At 34.8% G+C, this 27,168-nt stretch overlaps 1 protein-coding gene and 1 pseudogene across 4 annotated transcripts in view; both read right to left on the bottom strand.

Annotated features, from left to right (window-relative positions):
• COPB1 (COPI coat complex subunit beta 1) overlaps positions 1 to 27,168 on the bottom strand; it is a 39,449-nt gene that overhangs the window by 5,371 nt on the left and 6,910 nt on the right. For 2 of the 3 annotated variants that reach the window (XM_079104239.1, XM_079104238.1), the window contains exons 5-17: positions 25,508 to 25,622; positions 23,291 to 23,383; positions 18,790 to 18,927; positions 17,781 to 17,900; positions 15,589 to 15,696; positions 15,347 to 15,493; positions 14,128 to 14,273; positions 11,998 to 12,094; positions 9,980 to 10,140; positions 8,982 to 9,102; positions 5,431 to 5,658; positions 5,107 to 5,286; positions 3,687 to 3,831 (exon numbers count right to left, since the gene is read on the bottom strand). In XM_079104239.1, the coding sequence (XP_078960365.1) occupies positions 3,687 to 3,831; positions 5,107 to 5,286; positions 5,431 to 5,658; positions 8,982 to 9,102; positions 9,980 to 10,140; positions 11,998 to 12,094; positions 14,128 to 14,273; positions 15,347 to 15,493; positions 15,589 to 15,696; positions 17,781 to 17,900; positions 18,790 to 18,927; positions 23,291 to 23,383; positions 25,508 to 25,622 (1,799 nt within the window). Of the gene's footprint in view, positions 1 to 2,104; positions 2,152 to 3,686; positions 3,832 to 5,106; positions 5,287 to 5,430; positions 5,659 to 8,981; positions 9,103 to 9,979; positions 10,141 to 11,997; positions 12,095 to 14,127; positions 14,274 to 15,346; positions 15,494 to 15,588; positions 15,697 to 17,780; positions 17,901 to 18,789; positions 18,928 to 23,290; positions 23,384 to 25,507; positions 25,623 to 27,168 lie in introns of those variants that run through there. The other variant, XM_079104240.1, reaches the window with a different exon arrangement.
• On the bottom strand, positions 16,411 to 17,553 carry LOC306638520 (ADP-ribosylation factor 2-like; annotated as a pseudogene). Its single transcript has 2 exons — positions 17,509 to 17,553; positions 16,411 to 17,127 (listed from the first exon to the last, which is right to left on the bottom strand). The product of its transcript is annotated as an ADP-ribosylation factor 2-like (transcript).

Raw genomic sequence — 27,168 nt, 5'->3', positions numbered from 1 at the left:
TCACACTGCTAATTGTGATAATGATGCATTAGTTTAGCTACATGTGGTAGGGTAATGGGATTTACAAAATATCTAATTCTGAACTAAGACAATTAAAAGTAAAATTAAGTGAGTTATTTGGCAAATCTGGTTACTTAAACAGCTCTTAATATATCTAGAAAAAATGGCATTTGCTAGATCAAACTCAGAAATGAACCTATCTGAATGAGCCAAGAGCATAAGCATGGTCATTATGACAAAAGTTCAGAAAACTGAAGTCTAAATTTTAAATGTAAAATTCAAACTACCACAAAGGATGTTCATAAAGGATCACTATAATGAAAAACTACAGAACACTTAAGAAAGAAATTGAGGAAGATCTTAGAAGATGGAAAGACCTCCCATGTTTTTGAATAGGTAGAATCAATATTGTCAGAATGTTTGTGCTACCAAAAGAACTATACAGATTCAATGCAATTCCCATCAAAATTCCAATGACATTCTTCATATAAATAGAAAAAGCTGTCATAAAATTCACTTGGAAAAACAAGAGGCCTGGGATAGCTGAAGCAAACCTTAGCAAGAAAAACAAAGCAGGAGGTATCACAATACCAGACCTTAAATTATACCACAGAGCTACACCAATAAAATAGCATGGTATTGGCACCAATACTGGCAAAAAGACCAATGGAACAGAAGACACGGAGACAAACCCACAAAAATACTGTTACCTTACATTAGACAAAGGCACTAAAAACATAATGGAGAAAAGATAGCCTCTTCATCAAAAGGTGCTGGGAAAACTGGAAATCCATATGTAACAGAATGAAAGTCAAACCCTATCTCTTGCCCTGCACAAAAATCAACTCTAAGTGGATCAAAGATCTAGGAATTAGACCAGAAACCCTGCACATACTAAAAGAAAATATAGGCTGAACACTTCAACCTATTGGCTTAGGAATTGACTTCCTTAACAAGACTCCTAAAGCACAAGAAATAAAATCTAAAAATCAATAAATGGGGGGCTGGGGAGATGGCTCAGTCGGTAGAGTGCTTGCCTTGTAAGCACAAGGCCCTGGGTTCAATCCCCAGCAAACCCCCCCCCCAAAAAAATCAATAAATGGAAAGGTTTCAAACTAAAAACGTCTTCACAGCAAAGGAAACAAAAGTGTGAAGAGAGAGCCTACAGAATGGGAGAAAAATTTTGCCACATGCACCTCAGACAGGGTGTTAATTTCCACAATATACAAAGAACTCAAAAAGCTTAACACCAAATAACCCAATCAATAAATTGGCAAAGAAACTGAAGAGACTCTTCTCAAAAGAAGAAATAGGAATAGTGAACAAATATATAAAAGATGTTCAACATCTCTAGCACTTAGAGAAATGCAAATTAAAACTACACTAAGATTCTATCTCACAACAGTCTGAATGGCAATTATCAAGAATACAAGTAACAACAAATATTGGTGAGGATGTGGGGAAAAGGGAATGCTCATACACTATTGGTAAGACTGCAAATTGGTACAACCCCTCTGTAAAGCAGTATGGCAATTCCTCAAAAAACCAGCAATAGAACCATCATTTGACCGACTAGTTATCTCACTCCTTGGCATATATCCAAAGGATTTAAATTCAGCATTCTAAAGTGACACAGCCACATCAATGTTTATAACAGCACACAATAGCTAAGCTATGGAACCAACCTAGATCCCCATCAACAGATGAATGGAAAGAAACCGGTATATATACACAATGGAATATCTTTCAGTCATAAAGAAGAATGACTTTATAACATTTGCCAGTAAATGCATGGATCTGAAGACAACCATGCTAAGTGAAATAAGCCAATCCCCAAAAACCAAAGGTTGAATGTTTTCACTGATATGTGGAAGCTAAACCACAATAAAGGGTGGGTGGAGAACAGAAGTTCAGTAGATTAGACAATGGGCAATGATGGGAAGGGAGAGGGATAGGAATAGTAAAGACAGTAGAATAAATCTAATGTAATTTTTCCTATGTATACATATGTACACATATGTACCTAAGTGAATCCCACCATCATGTCCACTGATAAGAATGGGGTCCAAGGCAGGGAGCAAGGTCCACCAAGGCTTTGCTGGGATGGACGCTTTGGCAGTCATAATCTAGGGACAGATCCAGAATCATGCTCTGCACCAGAAAACAAGCAGCTCATGGACCAGGTGCGGTGCCTGCTGTTCGAGAAAACCAACCTGCTGGTCCAGCTGCTTCTATCCACCTGCTCGATTTCCTGATTTTTTTGATCCAAGTGGTATCTTTACATGAACTTCTTTGAGGACAGATTTTCAAGTGACACTCTAAAGGTGGCATTTGTAATCAGCCGCCTCACAAGCTGGTGGAGGCGTGGGTGGTCCCCTACATGGAGAGGGAGAGTCCCACCCTGGCTCAGTACAAGGGCTTTGTGTATGCGTTGAAGTGGGCCTTTGGTAGGAATGGGTAGAAAATGGTCCAGACAGACTTCCTGTGTTGGTGGGACAGCTGTGGCTCTGGGTGAGCCTTATTGGTTCAAAGAACCTGGCCTGCTTGGCTTTATTTCACAAGTAGTTCTGTGTTCCTAGCCTTGCCTGGAAACTTGGGCACCACCCAATGCCTTTGCATTTCCCAGCAACCCAGCTACAACCCAGTTTTCTCTTCATTAAAGACATTATTTGATCTGTAAGAAGTTGAATAGACATCCAAGAATCACAGTTCTGCCATCGCCCTCTCTGAAGACTGCTTAAGTCAACTTAAGGGTTCACACCCTAGTGGGCATTGATTTGGATAGCACAGGCCAAGGAGGCAACTTCTAAGGGTTAATGTGCCTGGTGACCGAATTTTAACATTTACATCTGAAACTACATCGTTTTTACATATTTCATTTCACAGAAGCCTTACAGATGGTGCCTTTTGGTCCAAGAAGTCCAGGCACTGGACTAGTAAAGTATTTACTTTAAAAATTTTTTTTTCTCTCTATACACACATACATGCATGTATATACATATACCACACACACACACACATATAATCTTAACGTATGCCTAAGGCCTAGGACAGGACTTGATTTTACAAAAGAAACAAAAATGATTAAGACAGGATTTGTATCTTCAGGAACATCATTACATTCTGAGGAAGAAAAAGAACTCACGTGAATAGGCTGATGTTTAGTTAAATAATGCTTTTTGTGCATATTTGATTTTTGTTTTCTGACCATTTTTGTTTTCACCGTTTAAAAAAAAAAAATGTCAAAAATGCATGCAACTTAGAAAGCTAGGAAGAAAACCAAGCTTGGGCAATTCAGTTTGTACTGAAGGTGGTCTATTTCTGTTGAAGCTGTGTATTTAAAGTTGTGTGTAACTCCTAGCAAAATAATGTTAATAATAATAGGGATGGTGCAGTCTTTGAGTCTGGAGTCGTTTTATTCCCTTATACTAAATAGAAGAGTATTAGCTCTCTCTTTTTGAGTAAAAAAAATCACTTTACATTTTGGAGCTGCAGTTTCTCTTCATTAAAGACATTACTTGATCCAAAAAAGGGGGGGGTGTCCAATTTAGAATAAGTTATATTCCATGCTTGTATAATTTTATCAAAATGGATTCTACTGTCATGTACAACTAAGAAGAACCAATTAAAAAAAAAAAAAAGAATTCTTATACTGAAACCTGTGCACTTATGATAAATTTCCTTACCTAGAGTAGCTAACTCTAATGTGCAGTTCTGCAAAGTATCACTGGTTTGGTTCACAACAAGTACATCCAGGACAATATCATACTGATTGACATGAACATAAGCTTCTGCATATACAGGATCAGAGAAACCTGTCAACTGAGTGACCTGTCAAAACAAAAATAAACATAATAGACATAATCAAGGGAATGACGCAATTTAACCAAACATATCTTAGTCAAATGATTAAGTTTGGTAATTGATGTGCTCAGATTAGAAAAGATATTTTGAGATAGGTATAATAAAATGGTTACATAATACAGAAATGGAAATTGAAACAGGAAAATTAGAAATAACAGGTCCTAAAGCTTAAAAAGTTAAATAATACAGAATTTAAAACTCTAATTTAAAAGATGATATCCAGGCATCTATTGGTTTTTCTTTTGTTTTAGTGCTGGAGATTGAACCCAAAGCCTTGTACATGCTAAGCATGAGCTCTACCACTGATCTACAACTCCAGTCCATCTATTTTTTAAGTTAATGCCATTTAAGGTATTTTATTAATTAACTCCATATAAGATATTTTGATTAGTAGTTAGTAGTTCAGTAGCAGAAAGACATTAAATATGTTTAGCAAATACATTAAACACTGTCTCAACTCAACAAATGAATACATTTTGATACATTTTCAGTTAGACCTCTTAGTAAATATCTAAGCTCAAAATTTGGTCTCTGAAACTCAGGAGCCAAATAAAATCAAGACAATGTGGTGGTCTCTTCTACTCAAGCTCAAGAAGTAAATGGATCATAACAGCAAGAGATGCTTGTAAGGTCACCAAGATAAAACTGAAAATGCCCCTCCAAAATTTAAAACAACTCCCAAGGTATAGCACTTAAAAAAATGTAATAATGTCATCAAAAGCATAGACAACAAAAGAGAAAACAGATCAATTAAAGAAGTTATACAAATAGCCAATAAACATATAAAAAATGGCAGGACAGGGCTGGCACAGTGGTAGAGTGCTTGCCTAGCAATGTGAGGCCTTTGGTTCAACTCCCAGCACTACAAAAACAAAACGAAACAAAATAGCTTGCCTCAAACTTAGATCCTCCTGTTTCCCCTTCCTACGTCATTGGGATCATGCATGCACTGATTTTTACTTTTTTTCTTTCTTTTTTTGGTATTGGAGATTTAACCCAGGGATGCTTACCACCGAGCTACACCCCCAAATCTTTTTGTTTTTTTAATTTTGAGACAAGGATTCATTAAGTTGCTTAGAGCCATGATAAGTTGCTAAGGCTGGCTTGGAACTTGTGATCCTCTTGCCTCAGTCTCTCAAGTCACCGGAATTACAGATGTGTGCCCCTGCACCCAGATATTTGATTACTACTTACTTAAGTAGTTAATTTAAATAATTTACAGTATATTTGAGATTTTGTTACCTTGTTAAGTTTAGATGCTAGGGGATCTGTAGCTTCTTTCCTCTGTGTGTTACCCATTGCTGCCAACAAACTCAGTTGAAACTGATCTTCCTTGCAGTTCATTTCATTCTTAGCAGTCAGTTGCATGAAGGAAATGGGGTCATCAGGCTGTATTGTCACATTTCTCTTTTCAGACTCTTTCTGTGTTGAGAAAACAAGACACGTGGCTTTACATGGAAAGGCAGTTTTTTACAGGCCTTTAATAGGAACAGCCCCATTACATGGAGACTGAAAAATCAACAACAAAAATCCACGAAGTACTTTTATGACCTTATGTTTATTTACCTTTTGAGATAGTTTCTCTTCTTCAAGTTTGGCAGATAACATCTGAGAAAGGGACTGTCTGCATTCCTTATTAAAAATGTCATTCATTAAAGGTGAACATTCAGATAAGACCTTGAGGCACAGGGAAATTCTGTCTACATCATCATCGGTAATTGGCTTCTTAGGAAGAGAGGATTTTCCCAAATGAAGGATAGTTGCCATGAGCAACATAGCCTCAGCAACGAAAGACTAGAAAAATAGAGAAATTGATCATTTTGTCATGATTCTCCAATTGCAGTAATGTCACTTTATAATTCAAGAAATAACTCATAACTCAAGAAATAAAACTAATTTTTCGTTTCACTTGAATAAGACTTCAAATCCTTTATGTTATCTCCACAGTATCTTTTTTGCATACTTCTTTTAAATTCTAACTGCCACCTTTTAAAATTTTCATTAATAGCCTCAAATATGGGGACTGGAAAATCAACAAAAACTCCACAAAGCACTTTTGTGGCTGTGGATTTATCATACATTGAAATACAGCAATGCCTTTTAATGGTTTTCCCTTTTATCCTAACTACAGAAAAGTTAAAAGAATGATATACTTCACTAATTGTTGACATTTTGCCACATATGCTTCCTTATTCTCTCATATACAAATATTTATTTTTTGGATGACCATATGAAAGTAAGATTCTTTATCTCATAACTGCATTAGCATCCATCTCCTAAGAATTAGGACAGCTTCTGGTCAAACAATAATATTATTTTCTTACCTGAGAAATTTAACAATCCCAAAATAGATCTATATTTTGAAATCAAATAAATCTTCCTATAATGTATCAAAAATACATTAAAATGTAATGTAAAAAACATTTTAATTTTAATTTTTTAATTTAATTTTTTAATTTTTTAATTTTAATTTTTAATTTTAATTTTTTAAATGTATATTTTAATTTTTTAAATTTTTTAAAATGTATATTTTTTTAAGTTGTAGATGGACACAATACCTTTATTTTACTTATTTATTTTTATGTGGTGCTGAGGATCAAACCCAGTGCCTCACAGGCATTAGGCAAGTGCTCAACCACTGAGCTACAAACCTAACCCCTTGAAATATATTTATTTTTTAAATCCAGGATCAGCTTCATGCATTTTATTTGGCTATTGTTCTGTTTAGTCCCTTTTAATATAGACTAGTTTCCTCTTTGTTTTTAATTACACTGACTTTCTCAAAGAACCCAGACCTCTTTTTTTTTTTTTTTTTTTTTAAATAGAATAGTCCACCATTATGGCTAAAATACCAGATACATTGTTTTACATTCCCAAATACATTGTATCAGGACGCACATAATAAGTTGTTCCACTACTAGTGATGCTAACTGTGATCACCTACTGCTATCTTAATTTTTATACTGCACAAGCATTTTACTCTGCATGTAAATACCTTCAATGATTTCCCTTCATCTTCATACTGAAGTCTGCATTACATGGTCTGCTATTCAAAGTCTTCCATAAGTGAACTACAGCTTATTTTTTCAGTCACGTGTAGCGTTCTGACCCAGATGCTTTATGCCCTTGCCAAACTGGACATAATACCTTTATTTTATTTATTTTCATGTGGTGCTGAAGATTGAACCCAGAGCCTCACACATGTGAGGCAAGCACTCCACTGAGCTACATTCCCAGCCCCTTTCATAGTTTTGATTATGTCATTCCTTGTTCATTTTAGTGATAAATTTTTTAAAAGAAATGAACACAAATAAAATAAAAACATCCATAATTTTATCATGGCAAGATTTTTTGGGGGGTGGGTGGGTAACAGGGATGCTTAACCACTAAGTCCTTTCTATTTTTTTTTTTTTTTGAGACAGGGTCTCATTAAGTTGCTTAGGGCCTCACTAAGTTGCTGAGGCTGGCCTCAAATTTGCAATTCTCCTGCCTCAGCCTCCTGAGTCATTAGGATTATAGGCATGCACCAACTAGATTCCTTGGAAAGATTTTTTAAAATGAAAGCAAAATAAGAAGTTTAAGAAAAATGAAAGTTGAAAGAATTCCTCTCCAGCACATTTGCATTATAAGCATGATCAAGTTGTTTAAAAAGAAGACAGAAATCTGAATTTTGTGACACACAAAAAAGAAAAGCACTATAAATGGTAAATATAAGATTTTTTCTCACTTAAAAAAATATCTTTCAGCTGGGAAGGGCAGAGCATGTCTTGAATCCCATTTACCCCCAGTTACTTAGGAGGCAGGAGGATCTTCAGACAGTTTGGACAACTTAATAAGACCCTGTCTCAAAAATAAAATGAGCTGTGTAGTTGGAGTTGTAGCTCAGTTGCTACCATATGAGGTTCTGGGTTTGATTCCCAGCACTACAAAGATAAAAAAAAAGAAACAAGTCTTTCAAAGATAATTGACTATATTATGATAGACAAATGGATAAAGAAACATGCACACAATGGAGTATTATTCAGCCTTAAAAAGCAAGGTAATTCTGATATATACTACGACATGAAAGAACCTTGAAGATATTAGGTTAAGTGAAATAAATCAGACACAAAAGGACAAAAAGTTAATGATTCCACTAATATGAGGTACCTAGAATAGGCAAATTTACATGGATAGAAAGGGGACATGAAGGAATGGAGAGTTACTGTTTACTAGATACAAAGTGTCAGTTTGGGATAATGAATAAGCACCGGAGAGGGACAGCTGCATAACAATGTGAATGAATTTAATGTCACTGAACCATTGTTACTTATCTGTATACCTGAAGTGGTTAAAATAGTAAATTTTATGTTACATACATTTTACCAGAATTAAAAAATGAAGGAAAGGGTTAGGGCTGTAGCTCAGTGGTAGAGTGCTAGCCTAGCACTTGTGAGGCACTGGGCTCAATCCTTTGCAACACATAAAAAAGCAAAGAAAAGCAGGTTGTCCATCTACAACTACAAAAAAATAAAATAAAAAAATGAAGGAAAAAAAGCAGCACCCCACCCAGGAAGGTTCTTGAACTTTGTCCTGTTTCCAACTCTCAATAGTTGGCTAAGCTAAGCATGTCCCTCCCCACATTGGTCCAAACACTGGAAAAAGAAGAAAACCGGGGGAAAAAATTATGAAAAAACAACAACAACAACAACAACAATGTATCGTAGAGTTCATAACCTGACATGTGAGTATGAATGTAGGATAATAGTCAGAAACTATGATAAAGGTATGAAACACAGATGAGAACAATCTGAGAAACATTCTGGGATAAAATAATGAATGGACTGGATGAAGATTCTGGGGAGAGAAGGGCATTTCCTTGAATGATCCTTGATTAATCAAAACAAACAGAAGTAAACTTCACAAACCATCACGTCTCTTTCACTATATACTAAACACATGTTATCATTATTGTATTGCTTTATCAATTTTTCAATTATATTGTACTATTATGTCCATTATGTCTATTAAACAATGAGCTTTCATTATAGGAACTTGAGCATTATCTTATGAGTTTCTCACTGACTACTGGTGCTCAATAATCAACTGTTGGGTAAATGTAGAATAAATTAACTTACATTTTGTTTTTTCTTCTCTGGAACCAAAGCTACATAGCGCAATGCAATCTTGGTTAGAGTAGTGGCAAGGGAGGCAGCAACAAAGAAATCTCCATCCAGAAGGAATCCTCTCAGGGGAGGTCTGCAAACCAATCAAGGAAAATGAAAACCACTACCTTCTTAAGCAGCATGCAGCTTTTGTATGAATGATTCAAATAAGTCACCCTCACTGCCACCCTGCAGTTAAATCCTTCTTTAACTCTCAAAAAGAAAAAGAACACATGACATTAACTTCAAATGAATGAAAATAAAAAAAAAGTTTGGTTAAGGGTATATGTAGCCAGGCATATGGTCCCAGGCCTATAATACCAGAGACTCCAGAGGCTGAGGCAGGAGGATTGCCAAGTTTGAAGCCAGCCTCAGCAATTTAGCAAGGCCCTATGCAATTTAACGAGACCTTGTTTCAAAATTTAAAAAATTTAAAAAAGGAAAGGGTATATATATATTGGTGCTAATGATCTACCTTTAAATCCCAGCTTATCTATTTATTTACTGGGTAGGTTACAAAATTCTCTAAGTTTCAAATTTTTCTTCTATAAAATGGAGATGATGTACTCTATCTCAAAGGGTTCTTGTCAGCTGGGGAGATAGCTCAGACGGTAGAGTACAAATAATAAGAAATGAAAATCTTCAAAATATCTTTCCAGATACTAATTATCAAATTCAAATATCATACTTACCTTCACTTCACATTTTCCATGTGACTAAAATAATTTTACTTTAAACAGAACACATTTACTTCAATGAAAATAAGAAAACAGAAGAGCGGAGAATTAAAACCATCAACACAATTAATGAGGGAAAACTTAAACATTTTCCTTCATTCAAGTACTTTAAGTGGCACAGACTTTCATTTTGGTCACAAAAGGAAACTAAGAAAAGAAATCACGCAACTGTTTTATACATGAGAGTTATAATAAAAATAGTTCAGCCGGCAGGGCACAGGGGCCATAAATTACCTGTCTTCCTCTTTCTTGGTGGGTCTAGAACTGCTGAGGGCACTCTGAGTTGCATAGGTGCCCATTTCAGTAACCAATTTTTGAACTGGACCCACAGTTATTTCTTCTTCAGGTTTTAATTCACCAGCTTCTTTCTTTATTTCTGACTCTACAATTGGGATCTAAAAATCAATTGGAAAAATTAGCAAGCAAAATTACAATTATTTGTTTATTTACTTATTTTTTGTAGTATTAGGGCTAGTTTTGTTTTTTGTTTTTTTTTTTTTAAATACCCCTGAATTACATCCTCAACCTTTTTTAAAATTTTGAGAGGGTTTTTTCTCAAAGTTTAGGCTGGTCTCAAACTTGCAATCCTCCTGCCTCAGATTCCCAAGTTGCTAGGATTACAGGTGTGCTATGACCAGCTGTAAAATCACATTTAAATAGTCGAATTATTTCTGAAAAAGACATCATCCCAATGGAATTTTTGACTCTGCTTTTAATTTATTTTCCTTCTCAGGATAATGCAATGGGAAGATCAGGGGTTTTGGAGTTGGCTGACATTCTTGGCTTTACATTTCTCATTCTGCCACTTACTACTTGTATGGTTCTGGAAAGTGAATTAAACAACTTTGAGTCCCAGTTCTTAATCTGTTAAATGGAAATTTTAATTATTTCCACACCAAGTTACTTTCTAGAAAAATGCATAGGACAATGTCTGACAGAAAGCAGCGAGCATCTGCTTTCTGTTTGACATTGGCTTTATTCTTCATCCTTTCCCTTGAATATTAACCCAAAACATCACTCATCTTTCTAAAAAAAAAGAAAGAAATGTGACTCATTTGTACCAATCAGTTCATTAACTACCCTGTTTAGTTAACCAAAGGGCTACTATGTATTTATTCCTTAATACTAGTCTAATTTAAGAGTTCTCACTGGGCATGGTGGTGCACATCTATAATCCCAGTAAATCGAGAGGCTGAGGCAGGAGGATTCCAAGTTTAAAGCCAGCCTCAGCAACTTTACAAGGCCCTACGTAACTCAGCAATACCCTGTCTCAAAATTAAAAAAATAAAAAGTGCTGGGGATGTAGCTCAGTGGTTAAGTGCCCCGAGGTTTAATCCCCAGTACCAGGAAAAAAAAAAAGAGTGCTCAATAGTCTTTAATCATTACCAATTTTAATTCCTTTTATTTTATAGACGAAAAAACTAGAGCCCAGCCAGTTCAGAAACTTAAATTCAAGGTTCCACAGTTAATTATCGGCAGAACCAAGAGTATAACCCAGGTCTTCTGACAAGTAGTCCATTGTTCTTTGTATTCTACCACAAGGATGTTTAGATGAGGAAATACTGTCAGTTCTAGTACAAAAATATTCTAATTTTAGCCTTGTTCTATGGCATTCTTTCAGAACTAACAGGCTAAAACAGAATTTTATCAGCCATTTTCCCTTTTTATGAACATGGAATATTTTATTCGAACAAAATCTTATCCAGAAGTGTAAATAATATAGGTAGGTGTATGGCTTTCATAGGGGTGAGGCATCCCTAATTTTCCACAGTTCTTGAGGCTCAATTATCTGTGTAATTAAAATACATTTTTCAGTGTTCTTCAGTCCAGTCACTACTAAATAAAAACACAAATGTAAATCATCACACAAAAGATTTTTTTATTTTTTGGTGATTATGGGGATTGAACCCAGGACCTCTCACATGCTAGGTAAGCACTCTACCACTGAGCTATGTCCTCAGTTCATTAGATTTTTCAGAAGCATAAATCACTACATAAAGCAGGATTTACACTGGATGTGATGGTGCATGCCTATAATCTCAGCGATTTGGGAGGCTGAGGCAGGAGGATCCCAAGTTTGAGGCCAATCTTGGTAGTCTCAGCAACTCATGGAGACCCTTTGCAACTTAACAAAAGCCTGTCTCAAATAAAAAATAAAAAGGACTAGAGATGTAGCTTAGTGGTAAAGCACCTCTGGAATCAATACCCAGTACCAAAAATAAGTAAGCAGGATTTACTAAAGTAAAACATACCTCCCCAAGAGACCTGCGAACCTCCGTCATCACACTCTGAATGTCTTCCTTGGTACTACAATATTCTCCCAGGATCCATAATGCACCTCGATAAATCCTAAGATAAGAATACAAAATATGAAACAAGACCTTGAAAATAAATCCTGAAACAGAAATATTTCTTTGTGAATTTAAGCTCAAGGGAAAAAATAAGATTCTGCAGTTCTAAATATGGAAGATTCTTTCAAAAATCCCTAGGAAAATAATGTTTCTCACTTATCATCATTGGGAATATTCTAAAGTTGATAAGCCCAGAATTAAAAATAAAATGCTGAAACATTTCCCAGGAAAGTGTCCCTTATGGCAGTTAAGGTAAATTTGGCTTTATTACCTTAGCAGACATTAACTTGGAAATGTAAGAAAAGATCAGCAGATCAGTGATGGGACAGTCATGCCTTTCAAATGCATTTAGAATGTTTTAATTCTTTAAAATATAATTCTGAAGCAAATATAGGAAAATATTAAGATGTACTCTATCTTGGCTATAAGAATAAAACATTTTTTCTTTAAAAAAACATGTATTACTTTAATGAAACACTAATTTACTTCTTACTTGTAGTCACTGAAAAGAAGAGACAAAATGCTGAATAGAACAATAAATACAGAGGGACAAGAACATAAAGTAGGGGCTGGGGCATGTAGCTCAGTAGTGAAGCATTTGCTTGGAATGTGAGAGATGCTGGATCCAATACCCAGCACAGGAAAAACAAAACAAAGCAAAACAAAACCTAAACACAGCAACAATGACTATAATCCCACCTAGTAGGAAGGCTGAGGCAGGAGGATGTCTAGCTGAAGACCGGTCTGGGCAAAATGAAGTAAAAAGAGCCGGAGATGGCAGTTCAGTGGTACAGTGCTTGCCTAGCATGCAGGTGGCACGAGGTTCAATGCTCAGTGGGGGAAAACACAGCAAAAATTCTCCAGTTTCAAATGTTAAACTGGATAAAGGCTTTACTTTTCCTTTCCTAAGATTTTAAATTTATTCAGAAAAAAAAAAAAATCAGTTACAGAAACTGAAGTTTTAAGACTTAATGGCTGTCAATGATATGATTTTTTTTCTCACAAAGGGAACAAATCTTGCTCACTTCCATATATACCAATAGTTTCATATTATAAAGGCAATTTTGTGTTGGTCCCTTCCTTCATATCTAAGTGGACATAATGTAAGTCTGTCATAGTACATCCATCAAATTATTTTGTGTTTGTGTGTGTGTGTGTGGTATTGGGAGTTGAACCTGGGGCCTTGCACATGATGGGCAAGCATTCTACCATTGATCTATATTCCCATATTCCCAGACCTTTTTATTTTTTATTTTTGAGATGAGTTTTACTAAGTTACCAAAGCTGCCCTCAAACTTGCCATCCTCATGCCTCAGCCTCCTGGGTAGCTGAGATTACAAGTGTGCATGGCACCTAGCCGGCCATCAAATTCTTAAAATGAAGCTGAATTTGCATTCAACAATCCTTTCTCAGTGCTGGGGATATAGTCCAGTGGTAAAGTATTTGCCTAAAACGCTCAAGGTCCTGGGTTTGAGTAACTACCACAAACAATAAAAAACAAATAATCCTTTCTCATTAGTAAGGGCCATCTGAAGAGAAACACATGTCAGATTTGGGTTGCATTTTCAATCTTTCTCTTCAACAAATGCCAAAGGGAGATATAAATAATAACTATATTCCAAAAAGATATAACTTAAAAAATATATAAAAATATGCTTAGTCACTTTAGAATTCACACCTTTTTAGAAAAAATCTGAAAGAGTAACCTAGATAAATCAACCCAAAAGGAAATTTAGCTCCTCTCCATTATGTATAAATTTTTTCCAGTACTAGGTATTGAACCCAAGACACCATACCACTGAGCTATATCCCCAACTCTTTTTATTTTTTACTTTGAGACAGTTTCCCAAAGTTGCCCAGGCTGGACTCAAATTGACAGCCTTCTAACTCAGCTTTCAAAGTAGCTGAGATTACAGATGTGCCCCACTAAACCCATCTCTTTCCATTATACTTTCTATCAATTGGCTCTTTGAAGACAGAAATTGGTAAAATGCTTACTTGACATTATACCAAAATATATTTTAAACCTACTTGACAGATTTAATAGCATGAAAGACTTCAAGCATCTTCTCAACAATCAGCATTCTCAGGCTATCAAAGCGTTGAATGGCTTCGCGAACAAACTCCAAGACATCAGCAGCTGCTGCTTCATTACTGTCACTGAGAAATTCCATTAACTAAAAAAAAAAAAAAAAGGCGGGCAGGGGAATAGAATTAGCAATTACATTATTTTCAGGAAGAAAATGATTTAAGACAAGAAATAAATTAAGAACAAGGAACAGTGGTGCATGCCTGTAATCTCAGACTTGGGAGGCTGAAGCAGGAGGATTTAAAGTTTAAGGCCAGTCTCAGAAACTTGGTGAGACACTGTTTCAAAATAAAAAATAAAAAAGGACTGGGGATATAACTCAGTGATAAAGCACCCCTGGGTTCAATCCCCAGTACCCTCTCCCACAAAAAAGAAAAAAAAAAATTAAGAAATTTGAGAAGAATGGAACTTAATAAGTTTCAAAAACAAAACAAAATATAAGTTGAGAGACAAGTACTATTATGAAAAAAGTCACAAAAGGTTTCTCTATATGCACTGAAGTTTATTATAAAACTCACTTTCTAAAAGAGAATCTAGAAATCAACAAGTCAAGCTAGGCTTGGTATTATACACCTATAATTCTAGCTACTTAGCTGAGGCAGGAAGCTTGCAAGTTCAAGGCTAGCCTCAGCAATTGAGAGAGACTCTGACTCAAAAAAAAAAAAAAGAATTGAGGATGTAGATCAGTGGTAAAGTGCTTGCATAGCATGAAGGGACCTGGATTCAAACCTCAGTACCACCAAAACACAAACAAGCAAACAAAACAAAAAAACCCACTACAATTCCTATTAGATAATCCTAAATTATAAGTAAAATCATTTTAGAGAAAATTAAAAACTCAGAGGCAAATCTTCTATTATAATAACCTACCTCATTTATTTAACAGAGATAGAAAGCAAAATATTCTAGTTCTTAAATTTTTCCCACAACTGATTCTTTCACTTTCAGAACTAAAACTCATGGTGGTGCACACAAAAGGGGGCTGCAAGTTTGAGGCTGACCTTGGCAACTTAGCAAGACCCATAAAAAGGGCTGAGGTTTTACCTTGAGATTTTGTGGTTCCAGAAAGTTGACATTTCAGATTAACTGTTGAATAATTAAAAACTAAAAAAAAAAATTCTTGTAGTGAACTTAAAAATTATGATCTTCAAAATTACATACCACAGGAATAACATTTGCAGCCATATCTGGAAATCGGACAGAGCAGGAATGCAATGTTCGTACAAGGAGTTGTCTGTATTTGTCAGTGTCTTCATGCTCAGACACATTATTTGTTTTAATTACTTCCTTCTTCAAGACAATAACCAACTACAGACAAAGTAGAAATAGTCAGAATTACATTGTGTTTGGCCTGACCACTTACAAAGGGGCATCATTTTTTATTCCTTTATTTTTTTTTTTACCTCTTCAACATTCCTAGAAGAAACAAGATCTAATGCTAATTGCAGAGTTTTCTTGCGTACTTCCAAGTCTGGTGTGCTCAACACTCTTAGGATGTCCATTACCAGATCCTAAAAAAGCAAACAATCAAAGATTAACACCAATTTTTCTGGTCACAAGAAGAAAAGCTTAACTGCAGAATGGTTTGCTCATCACCTTGATCCTTTGATTGATAATAGATTTACTACTGGGAAAAGAACTATCCATTTTGGGTTTCCCAATGTAATGCAATATGAACTAATAACATCACAGATGTTGCATTCAAACTGACAATGTTTACTGTGGCTCTATCAAACTTTATATCCAACTTACAGTTTTTAGGAAACACAGAAGTCAGAGGAACAAGTTAAATGATACCACAAGAGCAACCAGTCAGATGTAGGAAGGGCATTTTATAAGAACTGGTTCTCTCACCTCAACAAATCAGTGTCATGAAAAAAGATACTGCTCAAAATTAAGAGACTGAAAGGACACATTAACCAGAGCGATATATCATCATGAACAGGACAAACTAAATAAAAAGGGTACTTTTGGGACAACAATAAAAATCTGAATCTACACTTAGTATTAGATAGTATTAAGAAACTGCTAACTATGTTAAGTGTGATTACTACTTGGCTCTATAGAAAAATGTAATATTTAAAAGTGCATGCTTCAAAACAAAACTATGATAAATATTTTTAAATAGCACAAATCTAATTTACAAAAGATTTTACTTCTATAAAGCTTTATACCTAAAAAGTTTTTCAAGATGTTAAAAAAGTTCTAAAAGTTCTTCCCCCCCCCCCCAAAAAAGGTAATACTGGTTTTCTTATATTATAGGGTGGGGTATATAAGGCACAGAGTAAGAAAGCTGTCCCCACTCCCAGCCACACAGCCACTGAGGTTCCTCACACATGCAAATGTATTCAGAGGAGGCCAGCTGGCTTTGTCACAAAGCACAGGGATGGATTGCTTTGGGTTCCTTCTAGTTTTTGAGCTGGTTGGAGAGCCCGTACAAGTCTTTGTAAAGCCCATCTCTGCTGGTAGCACATGTAACCTGAATATATCAATTCCTCTGGTGGAGGGAATGTAAGCCAAGCTTGTCCAGTATCTCTCTGTATTCATAACACTGGGAAGATTCTGTTTATTTACAAACACTAATAAAACTATCTCTGAATTCATCTTCTGCTAATATTCTAATTAGTTCTTCCTGGGTCTGACTCTCTGTCATTACCATCAATCACAAAAATCAGACTTTGGGTATTCTGGAAATAACGTTGCCACAAATGTCTGATTTTGTCCTGATCACCAACATCCCAGAAGCACTGGGATGTTGCTATTTTTATATTCTACTGTCTTCACACTGAAATCTATTGTAGGAAGGGTAGCATTGTAGTCTCTCCCAGTTTCAATTTATACAAGATAGGGGTCTTTCCAGCTGCATCCAAACTCACTATAAGAATCTGCATCTCTTTTTTCCCAAATAGACTTTTAAACAGTTTTTCAAAACATGCTGCCCACTGTCATTTAATTCTGTAACCCACTGCCGCCGCTGTAAGCACTACTACAGGAACCACTATCAACTTGGCTGCCTTTAGGATTTTCACCCAAATTCTTATATACCCTTCACCTATATTCACCAATTGTTAATATTTTGCCATATTTGCTTTATCACTCTCCTAGCATTTTAGTATATTTCTCCCAAGAGTACAGGATAATTTTTCTTTTCTTTTGGTGGTGCTAGGGATTGAACCCAAGGCTTCACACATGATAGGCAACCACCTACCATTGAGCTAAATTCCCACTCCTGGATAATTTCTTATATAAACACAATATAAATATCACATTCAGAGAATTTAACACTTATTCAGACTCTTAAGTAAAATACAGTCTATATTCACATTTCTCAAACTGTTCCAATAATGTATTTTATGGCAATTTTTCATTGCTGTTGTTCTGTTCAAAGATTAGCAATGCATTTAGTGAGTCTTTATTTAGAACTATTGTTTTATGGCAAAGACAATAACCCATAAAGAAGAGTTTCACTTTAGTTGAACAAACTTAAACTGCCCAGTCTTCAAAGTTTTAAGTTAACTAAGATAGTAAAGTTTGGGAATGATTAACATTTGAATAATCGCTTATTGAGAATCTCTCTCTTTGAGACAGCATTTACCTGAAGGACGCGCTCATGAGCAGGATGCTCTTTCAATTCTACTAATCGATCCAGAACTATGAGCTTTACATTGTTATCACTCTCCTTAATAATTAAATCGATGTAACACTGAGCAGCAGCCTACATATATAAAAAAAGACATTTTAAGAAGTCATAAACATAGTCATACAATAAGTGTTAAAAAAGCCCTAAGAAGCCAAAATACACTCATTAGCCCCTGTACAAGTTTATTATGCATTTTGTTCAAAGGCATGTGGACTGAAAGGGGCTACTACAGGCAGAAAAATTTAAATTTGTTAATAGAGATTGAACCCAGCAGTGCTCTATTACTGAAATACATCTCCAGTCCTTTTTAATTTTTAATTTGAGGCAGGGTCTCTTGAAATTGCCTAGGCTTGACCTCAAACTTGTGATCCTCCTGCCGAGCACAGCCTCTTGTTAGGCTTATAAGTAGGCGCTACAACACCAGGCTCAGAAATACTTTCTAACAGCCAAAAACTTAAAAGAGTGGAAACTAAGAAAAAAAGCAGATAGGGAATCCCAGTAAGTATAGCTGTTAAGGAAATTTCACTTTAGGGACAAAGTTTAACACATCTACATAATAATACATAAAAAACAGGCATTTAAAGATCACTGTGAGGGGCTGGGGTGGTGGCTCTGTGATAAAGCGCTTGCCTGGCATGTGTGAGGCACTGGGTTCAATTCTCAGCACCACATATAAATAAATAAATAAAATAAAGGTCCAAAAAATTTTTTAAAAATGTGATTGTTAAAAAAGAGATCACTATGAATCATTAAAATATTTTAGTATATAACATTTATTAATAATCCTTAGTGTCTGTGTATATGAAGGTAGGAAGAAAGAAGATTGGATTCTGTAACAAGGCAAATAATTTTATAAATTTGTAGTTGCTCTTTGCCATGTAAGCACATAGTGAATTGCAATGTTACTAAATCATGAGTGATAAAACAGCATATCTAATCTGGCCCCAAAAGAAATAAGCAGTACCTTGATTGCAGTTGGTGCACTTGACAGTGTTACTAATGTCCCAGCAGCTTCATATTTCACAGCAGGGCTAGATGACTGTAGTAAGTTATAAATGCAACGAATGAACCGAGCCCTTTCTGATGGATTAGCATGACAGACCTGGAAAACAAACATACTTGTGATCCTCCTATGTTAGCCTCCTAAGTTACTCAGATTACAGGCATATGCCACCATGCCCAGCAAAAGCTAAAAATATTCTTACAAGGACATATAGAAATACTGACCAACATGGGATGAGACAATGTGACACAACATTGGTAATCTCAGAAAGAATTTTTATTTCAAATATCTATCACAACTACTCATTCCTTTATTTATTCTACCATAATTTGTATATTCACTGCTTCACAAAAGATTTTTAGATGACTTTTTTTTTTAAAGTTTACTTTTTTTTTTAACTTTATTTTTATGTGATACTGAGGACTGAACCCAGTGCTTCACACATGCCAGGCAAGCGCTCCACCACTGAGTCACAACCCCAGCGCCTTAGACGACTTATTTATAAAAGATACACATACTATATACACACGTGAAGGAGAAAATGTAAAACATAAAAGCAAACACATTAACCAAGTCCCATTAATTTGAGTACTGTGACAGGATATTAAATTTGGTATAAATTTTTCTTTTGGATACCATGTCAAAAAGGAAAACATAATGAATGACGTAAATCAACAGCTGATAAAAGGAAAACACCAGTTCTTCAAGCATGAAAGATAATCTTTTTCACTCAATTATATTTTCCATTATTTGGGACCATATTCAATATTGGAGAGGAAACTAAAAAAATTGTATTCTGTTCTCAACCTATTCAGACACCTTTAGCAGTGAAGCACATGTCCCTTATTTTTCTCTTTTAAACTTAATATATTAGATTTTCCTGAAATATATATAGTCAAATCTCTATTACTTGGGCATGATTTAAAAATTATTCCCTCTTAATAATCTAGACCCTACTAAACAAAGAATTCACTACACAGCAGGGTATTAACTATTTTTAAGAACTTCAGTGGCATCCTTAAACCATACACATGAATTCAGAGAAATTATATATTTACAATTCCAATTTCATTTTAAATGTCAGTTCTAAATGATTAATACCCTGTGATGAGAGGGGCCCCTTTTCTGTAGAAGCAAAGAAAGTTATAATCTGTTAGCTGTGCCTGCCATAGGTTTTTTGTTTCTACTACCCTATTTCATAAAGCCATTCCTGAATCTGTATTTTTGTTAACTTGTAATAGTATAAGTAGCAAAACTAGATGGTATGGTACCTTTTATCAGAACATTAAGAAATAATAAATTCTTCCAAAGGATATAGAGTGGGGGAACACTTAGCTAGCATATGCAGCATGTGCAAGTCCTGGGTTTGATCCCCAGCACTGGGAAAAAAAGTGGGGGATAGCACTTTCAGTAACATGTTTCATTTACCTGGTTTTATACTTCCTACTAGTCAATGGCCTACAATGTCCTATCAACATACAAGGATGCCTCAGAGAGACTATGGATTCAGTTCCAGACTACCATAAAAAAGCAAATATCATAAAGTGAGTTACATAAATTTTTTGTTTTACCAAAATGTTGTGTTTACACATACTATTGTCTGTTAAGTATATGTTATAGTTTAGATCTGGAATGTTGCCCAAAGGCTCATGTGTTAAAGGCTTGGTCCTCAGACAGTGGCATTACTGGGAGGGAGGTGATGGAAACTTTGAAAGATAGAGCCTAGTTGGAGGAAGTAAGTCACTAGGGATGTATCCTCAGAGCATATATTTTGCACCTGGCCACTTTCTCTGTTGCCTGGCATCATGAGGTGAGCAGTTTTCTTCTGCCACACACTTCCACCATGATGTCCTGACCTCACCACAGGCCCAGATACAACAAAGCCAAGAGCTCATGGACTGAAATTTTTGGAACTGTGAGCCCAAATAAACCTTTCTTCCTTTAAGTTGATTTTTCTTGATATTTTTATCATAGTAACGCAGTGTGTAATAATAATGTCTAAAAAAAACGTTTACCTTGTTTAAAATATATTTTATTGCTAATGATTATCTGAGCCTTCAACAAGTCATAATCATTTTGTTGGAAGGGTCTTGCCTCAATGTTGATGGCTGCTGACTAGTTGATCAGGGCTGATTGTTGAAGGTTGGGTGGCTGTGGCAATTTCTTAGAATAAGACAACAGTGAAGTCTGCCACATCAATTGACTCTTTCTTTCATAAAAGCTTTCTCTGTAGCATGTGATGCTGTTTGATAGCACAGTAGAACTTCTTTCAAAATTAAGAGTCAATCCTCTGAAACCCTGTTGCCACTTCACTAACAAAGTTTATGTAATATTTTAAACTCCTGTTCTTATTTCAACAATGTTCACAGTAATTTTACCAGGAGTACATTCTATCTCAAGAAAATTTTCTTTGATCATTCATATGAAGCAACTCTTCATCCATTAAAGTTTTATCATGAGACTTTAGGAATTTGGCCACATTTTCAGGCCACATCTGAAGTTACTTCCTCCAATTTAAGTCTTGAATCCCTCAAAGTCATCCATCTATTAATGTTGTTATTTTGACCTCCTCCCATGAACCACAAGGGTTCTTAATGATCCTTTCACTTTGCCTAGATCCATTAGAAGAATCACTATCTATGGTAGCTATAGCTATAGTCTTATGAAATGTTTTTGTTAAAGAATAAATATTGAAATAATGAAACTTAATATGCCTTGATCCACAGACGGCAAAATGGATGCTGTGTTGGAAGGGATGAAAACAACATTAATCTAATTATACATTCCCAGTCAAGTTGTTGGAAGACCAGGTACACTGTCAAGAAACAGTGATATTTTGATAGGAATCATTTCTTCTGAGGACCAGTCTTAAAATATTTAGTAAACCATGCTGTAAACAGATGTATTATCACTCAGGTTTTGCTGTTTCATTTTTAGAGCACAGGGAGAGCAGATTTAGTATAATTCTCAAGGGCCTTAGGATTTTCAGAATAGTACATGAGCACTGGCTTCCACTTAAAGCCCCTAATAGAGTTAGTCTGACCTCTTATTAGAGGCATTGACTCCACCTCTTTAATATGAAAGTCCTAAATGATATCTTCTTCTGAAATAAGGCTGTTTCATCTACACAGAAAATTAGTTGTTTAGTGCAGTTAACTTCATCAATTATCTTAGATTTTTCTGGGTAACTTGCTACAACTTCTTTATCAGCACTTGCTGCTTCACCTTATATTTCTACATTATGGAGAAAGTTTCTTTTCTTAAACCTTATGAAGCAACTTTCGCTAGTTTCAAATTTTTCTTCTGAAGCTCCCTTCCTCTCTCAACCTTTACAGAATTAGAGTTAGGACTTTGCTCTAGATTAGGCTTTCAAGAGAGGCCAGGTTTACTCTTTTTATAACCCTTGTGGGAGAACTAATTCAATGTCCTGTTAGAATTATCTTAACTCTTTCTAAGGGCAGTGACCCCAGTAATCTCCTACTAGCTCTCTCTCTTAAAGGTTCCACCACTCTATGGTCTGAGCCTTCCCTAATATGTGAACTTTGGAAACACATGCAAACTATATCCAAACCATAGTACTAAGCTTAATCAATTCTAGTTTTATTTATAGTGAGAGATGTTACTATTTCTTGCATGTGAAAACTTAGAGGCCACTGTAAGATTATTAACTGGCCTAATTTCAATATCATTATCTCAGGGATTAGGGAGGTCCAAGAGAGGGAAAGAGGTGGCAGAAGGGCTGGTTGATAAAGCACTTAAAACATACATAACATTTATCAATTAAGTCTGTAATTTATATGGGTGTGGTTCACTGTGCCCCAAAATAATTATAATATTAATATCAAAGATCTCAGATTATTATAACAGATATAATGAAAAAGTGTAAAATATTGCAAGAATTACCAAAATGTGAGAGACATAGAATACATATTGTTGGAAAAATAATGCTGATAGACTTGCTCAACACAGGGCTGCCATAAACCTTTAAATGATAAAAAACACAGTATCTGCAAAACACAATAAAAGAGGTATGCCTGCACTTAAAGTTTCTCTATTCTCTTTCATAAACAAAGAGCATAAAAAACATTTATGGCTTTTTTTTCCTAGGAGGTGGGGGAGCTTTTTAGATATCCAAAGTAGTCTGGTGTATATTCAAGAAAAATCTTGAATTTTATTCCAAAGCTATTCAGTGGTTGGACAGTACACAATGATTTCTTCTCAACTCTACTAACTCAAGTCATGAATTTTTATAGAATCCCTTACCAAGTATAGAAAGGATGGAAGCACATATTTGAAAAATACAATAAACCAACAGGAAAAAAAAGTGACTTTCATGTGCATGCTGTGCATAGCTATTATTACAACGTATTTTCCTAGCAATTAATAGTGCCCAGAAAGAGGCTATTTAGTTTTGATTTTAAACTGTTGAGCTTATTTACTCATCATAAATTATTATTCTTACCTTATAAATTAGCTCAACAATAACCAATTGTAGAATGTCTCCAAATGTTTGAACTTGATCAATACACGTACTTAGGTAATCCAAAGCACGATCCTAAAGAAATAAGAATATATTTATCATACCCTACCTCATTTGATACAATTATAAAATGCAACTTCTAAAAATACACATATTATGCTTAAATATAAAATAAATGAAGAAATCAGGGCACAGAGAAATTAATTGGGAAAAAAATGAAGAAACCAAGTAAGAAGTTAACATATAAAATATAAAACAGAAAGTCAAATACATTTTTCTAGAAACAGGCCACAAATCGAGGGTCTGAATTTTTTTGCATCTAAACCAAAGAGAAAAATACTACTCATTACCTGAGTCAGTGTATTCACGCAATCAAAACAAACTAACTACTTACAAACATAGTATTCTTATTACTGAGATCTAGAAAAATTTCATGTAGATCCTTATATATACTGTGATTTGGGGAACTAGGGCCTCAACAATAACTCTCCAGTAAAAATATCAATAAATTTAATTGAAGTAGTTCTGATTATGTCCTTTATTATGTATGTAGTTAAACAGTATAATAGAAAAAGTATAGATCAGTAAAACCAATTCTATAAGAGAACAAAATATTGTGGCTCATATAAGTAGCTTTCTCATAATTTTGTTTAGGAAGATAAAATGATAGTACCTAGTATCACCTCATACCCATCAAACAACTGAAAATAATAAGTGCTGGCAAAGATATAGAGAAACTGAAACCATTTTGTACAGCTAGTTGGAATATAAAGTGTTACAATGGCCATGAAGAACAGTATGGTTGTTCCTCAAAAAATTAAAAGAATTGCCGTATAATCCAGCAGTTTTGGTATATACTTAAGAGTGGAATACTATTTGGCCTTAAAAAGGAAGGGAATTCTGACACATGCTAAAACATGGATGAACTCTGAAGACATTATGCTAAGTGAAATAAGTCAGTCACAGAAGGACACATTAAATGATTCCATTTATATGAGGTACTTAGAATAGAAAAAAAAAAATCACAGAGCCCAGAAAGTAGAATGGTGGTTATTAGGAGCAGGGAGAAATGAGAATAGGAGTTATTGTTTAATGGATGCAGAGTTTCAGTCTCACAAGATGAAAAAAGTTATGGAGATGGATGGTGATAATGGCCGCACAACATCATGAATGTATTTAATACCACTAAACTGCACAGTTAAAAATGGTTAAGATGGTAAATTTTATGTTATATGTATTTTATCACAGAAAATAAATGGGAAAAAAAAAAAACAATGGAAGATCTGAGGGGAAAATGACAGTATATAGATTTCAGAGGAAATGGACAGACTCCGTATTTTTCAGTCTTCATATTATTTCCCACATTTTGATAACCAATACTGGGTATCAAAGTTTCCAAATTAGATGCCACCAGCAGATGCAGAATCACTGCTAACCAAAAGCAGATCCACATATTTTAACCACAAGCAGAGCTGGATATAGAATTGGTCTCTTCTTATCAAACTAATAGAGCCTAATAAAGGCCACCCTACTTCCACAGACATGGCTAAGGGTGGACCTATACAAACTTACTACTGTTTTTCTATTAAACATTTTTAGATTATATAAGGAAAAATAAGCAAAGAAGTCCTAGAGTAGTATGCCACAGAATACAGCCATAACAACTTCAATCTAGAAAATCTATTAAATGGGGTTGGTGGCATAGCTCAAACACAGAGTACATGTTTAGCTGTGTAAGGTCTCGGGTTTAATCCCCAGCACCAACCTTCCCCCATGACCCAAAACTATGAAGTGGCTGTTATGAAATGCCTCTTTTTTTTTTAAATGCCTCTTTGATTATTTTCTAAAAAAAAAATAAATATGACTTAGGCACAGAGGCACATGCTAATAATCCCAGTTACTTGGGAGGCTGAGGCAGAAGGACTGCAAATATAAGTCCAGTCTCTGCAACCTAGCAAGACCCTTAGCAAATTAGTGAGACCCTTTCTCAAAATAAAAAAATTAATAGGGTTGGGGATATAGCTCAGAGGGTTAAGAAATTATATAAACTATATAAATTACATCAAAAATCTAAAAAATATGGGAACACTCAAATCACAGACAATAGAAACAAAATTACTAACTGAAAACATGATCAGGACTACATAACACTTTTATTCTCATTTAAATATAGTCATAGAAGTATTTTTTAGTATTCACCTGATCTGCATGAATTAGCATCATAAATGCATTCCTTTTGCAACTTGCATCCTTCTCATTCACCAGAAAGTCATGTATCAATTCAGGAGCATCAGGAATAAGATGTTCAAAATTTCTTTAAATAAAACAGTAACATATTTATTAAAAACGTGCTTTACTATTTTAGTAACTTTCTGGATAATACCAAAATTAAAGTTAAACTTTATAACCCCATTGATTCTTCTGCTTTTTAAAATCAATTAGAAGTAGGGGAAGAAATCATAAGGTCATACCTTCATTCATGAAGTTATCAAATTTTGTTTTCTAGTTCAATATAGAAAGAGTTGATTTATTTGACATACATTTGATTGACTGATAACTCTAATAATTATCTGTCATATACTTCAGGAATACATACTAAGAAAGTTAAAACTCTTTCTTAATGAAGGAATAATCCTTCATTAAGAATTACGAGAGAAAAAAATTATCTTGAATTTTATTGGCTGTGCACTCTATTTACTTATTTACTAACTTACATCTTATTTTAGAAATTTTAAAAGTATTGTAGTACAAGGAATGATAAACACTAGATTAATAAAAATGCCACGTAGTTTCAACAATTAATTCTCAGCAAGTTTTATTTTACCTATATCCCTGTCTACCTCTCCTTCTATGTTATTCTGAAAAAAATCCCAATTTATTGTTTTTTCTGTAAATAACATTGGTATGGTTTCTCTAAAATTTAAAGCTAATTATAATTTCATTATCATACTTATAAAAATTAAGAATTCCTTAATACCATCATAAAGCCAGTCACTATTCAAATTTCCAATATTCTTATAAATGTCATTATTTTTATGTGCCCTGTAATTTAAATCCTGAACTTTGTATGGTTTGTATGTTGACATTCAAAGAATTAAATTGTTATTAATCAGAATACCACTTTTCTTAACAGATAACATATTTATTAAAGTCTACTATAACATTATGGTACCTGTGAAATTATATTTCAGTCAAGTAAGATATTGAAGTACAAAGATGTTTATAAAATTATATTCTAATTCTAAATAAATTGACACCAGTTGATTATAAAAACCAAGCACTGCAGCCTCATCTAACAACTTCTTTCAATTGTTTCTAAAAAAAAGTTCAAATACTTCAGCCTTCTAACAATAGGAATCAGTTAAGAATTGCAGCCCTTCTCATTAAAAAAGTTCCCTCATCAAAGCCTCTAAGGGTAAAAAGGTAAGATCCACATCCACAAAAAGAGAAGTCTAAAACAAGGTCAAAAACTCGAGCTGGGCTGGGAGGCAAGTAGGCCAGCCCTGGAAACTTAGTGAGACCCTGTCTCAAAATGAAGTCTAAAAAAAAAAAGGCGGGTGGTGGTGGCTGAAGAGGTAGCCGAGTGGTAGAGTACTTGCCTAGCATGCAAGAAGTCCTGGATTTGATCCTCAGTAGGGGGTGGGTGATATGGTGAACAACACAATGCTCAAAGTATTTAGGGGATAAGCAAATATATTTCAATGAAAAGTGAACCAAAGTAATATAATTGAGAATGACAGGTACTGGCTTAAAGTGTATAAATTTGTTGACTTTTTTTTAACTTTTTAATTCTTTTTGGTGGTGCTGGAGAATGAACTCAGGGTCTCATTCATGTTAGGCAAGAGCTCTACCACTGAGCT

This window comes from Sciurus vulgaris (genome assembly GCF_902686455.1).
Source record: "Sciurus vulgaris genome assembly, chromosome: 11".
Taxonomy (NCBI): Eukaryota; Metazoa; Chordata; class Mammalia; order Rodentia; family Sciuridae; genus Sciurus; species Sciurus vulgaris.
The sequence above is the reverse complement of the archived record's forward strand: the minus strand, read 5'-3'. Positions and strand labels throughout refer to the sequence as shown.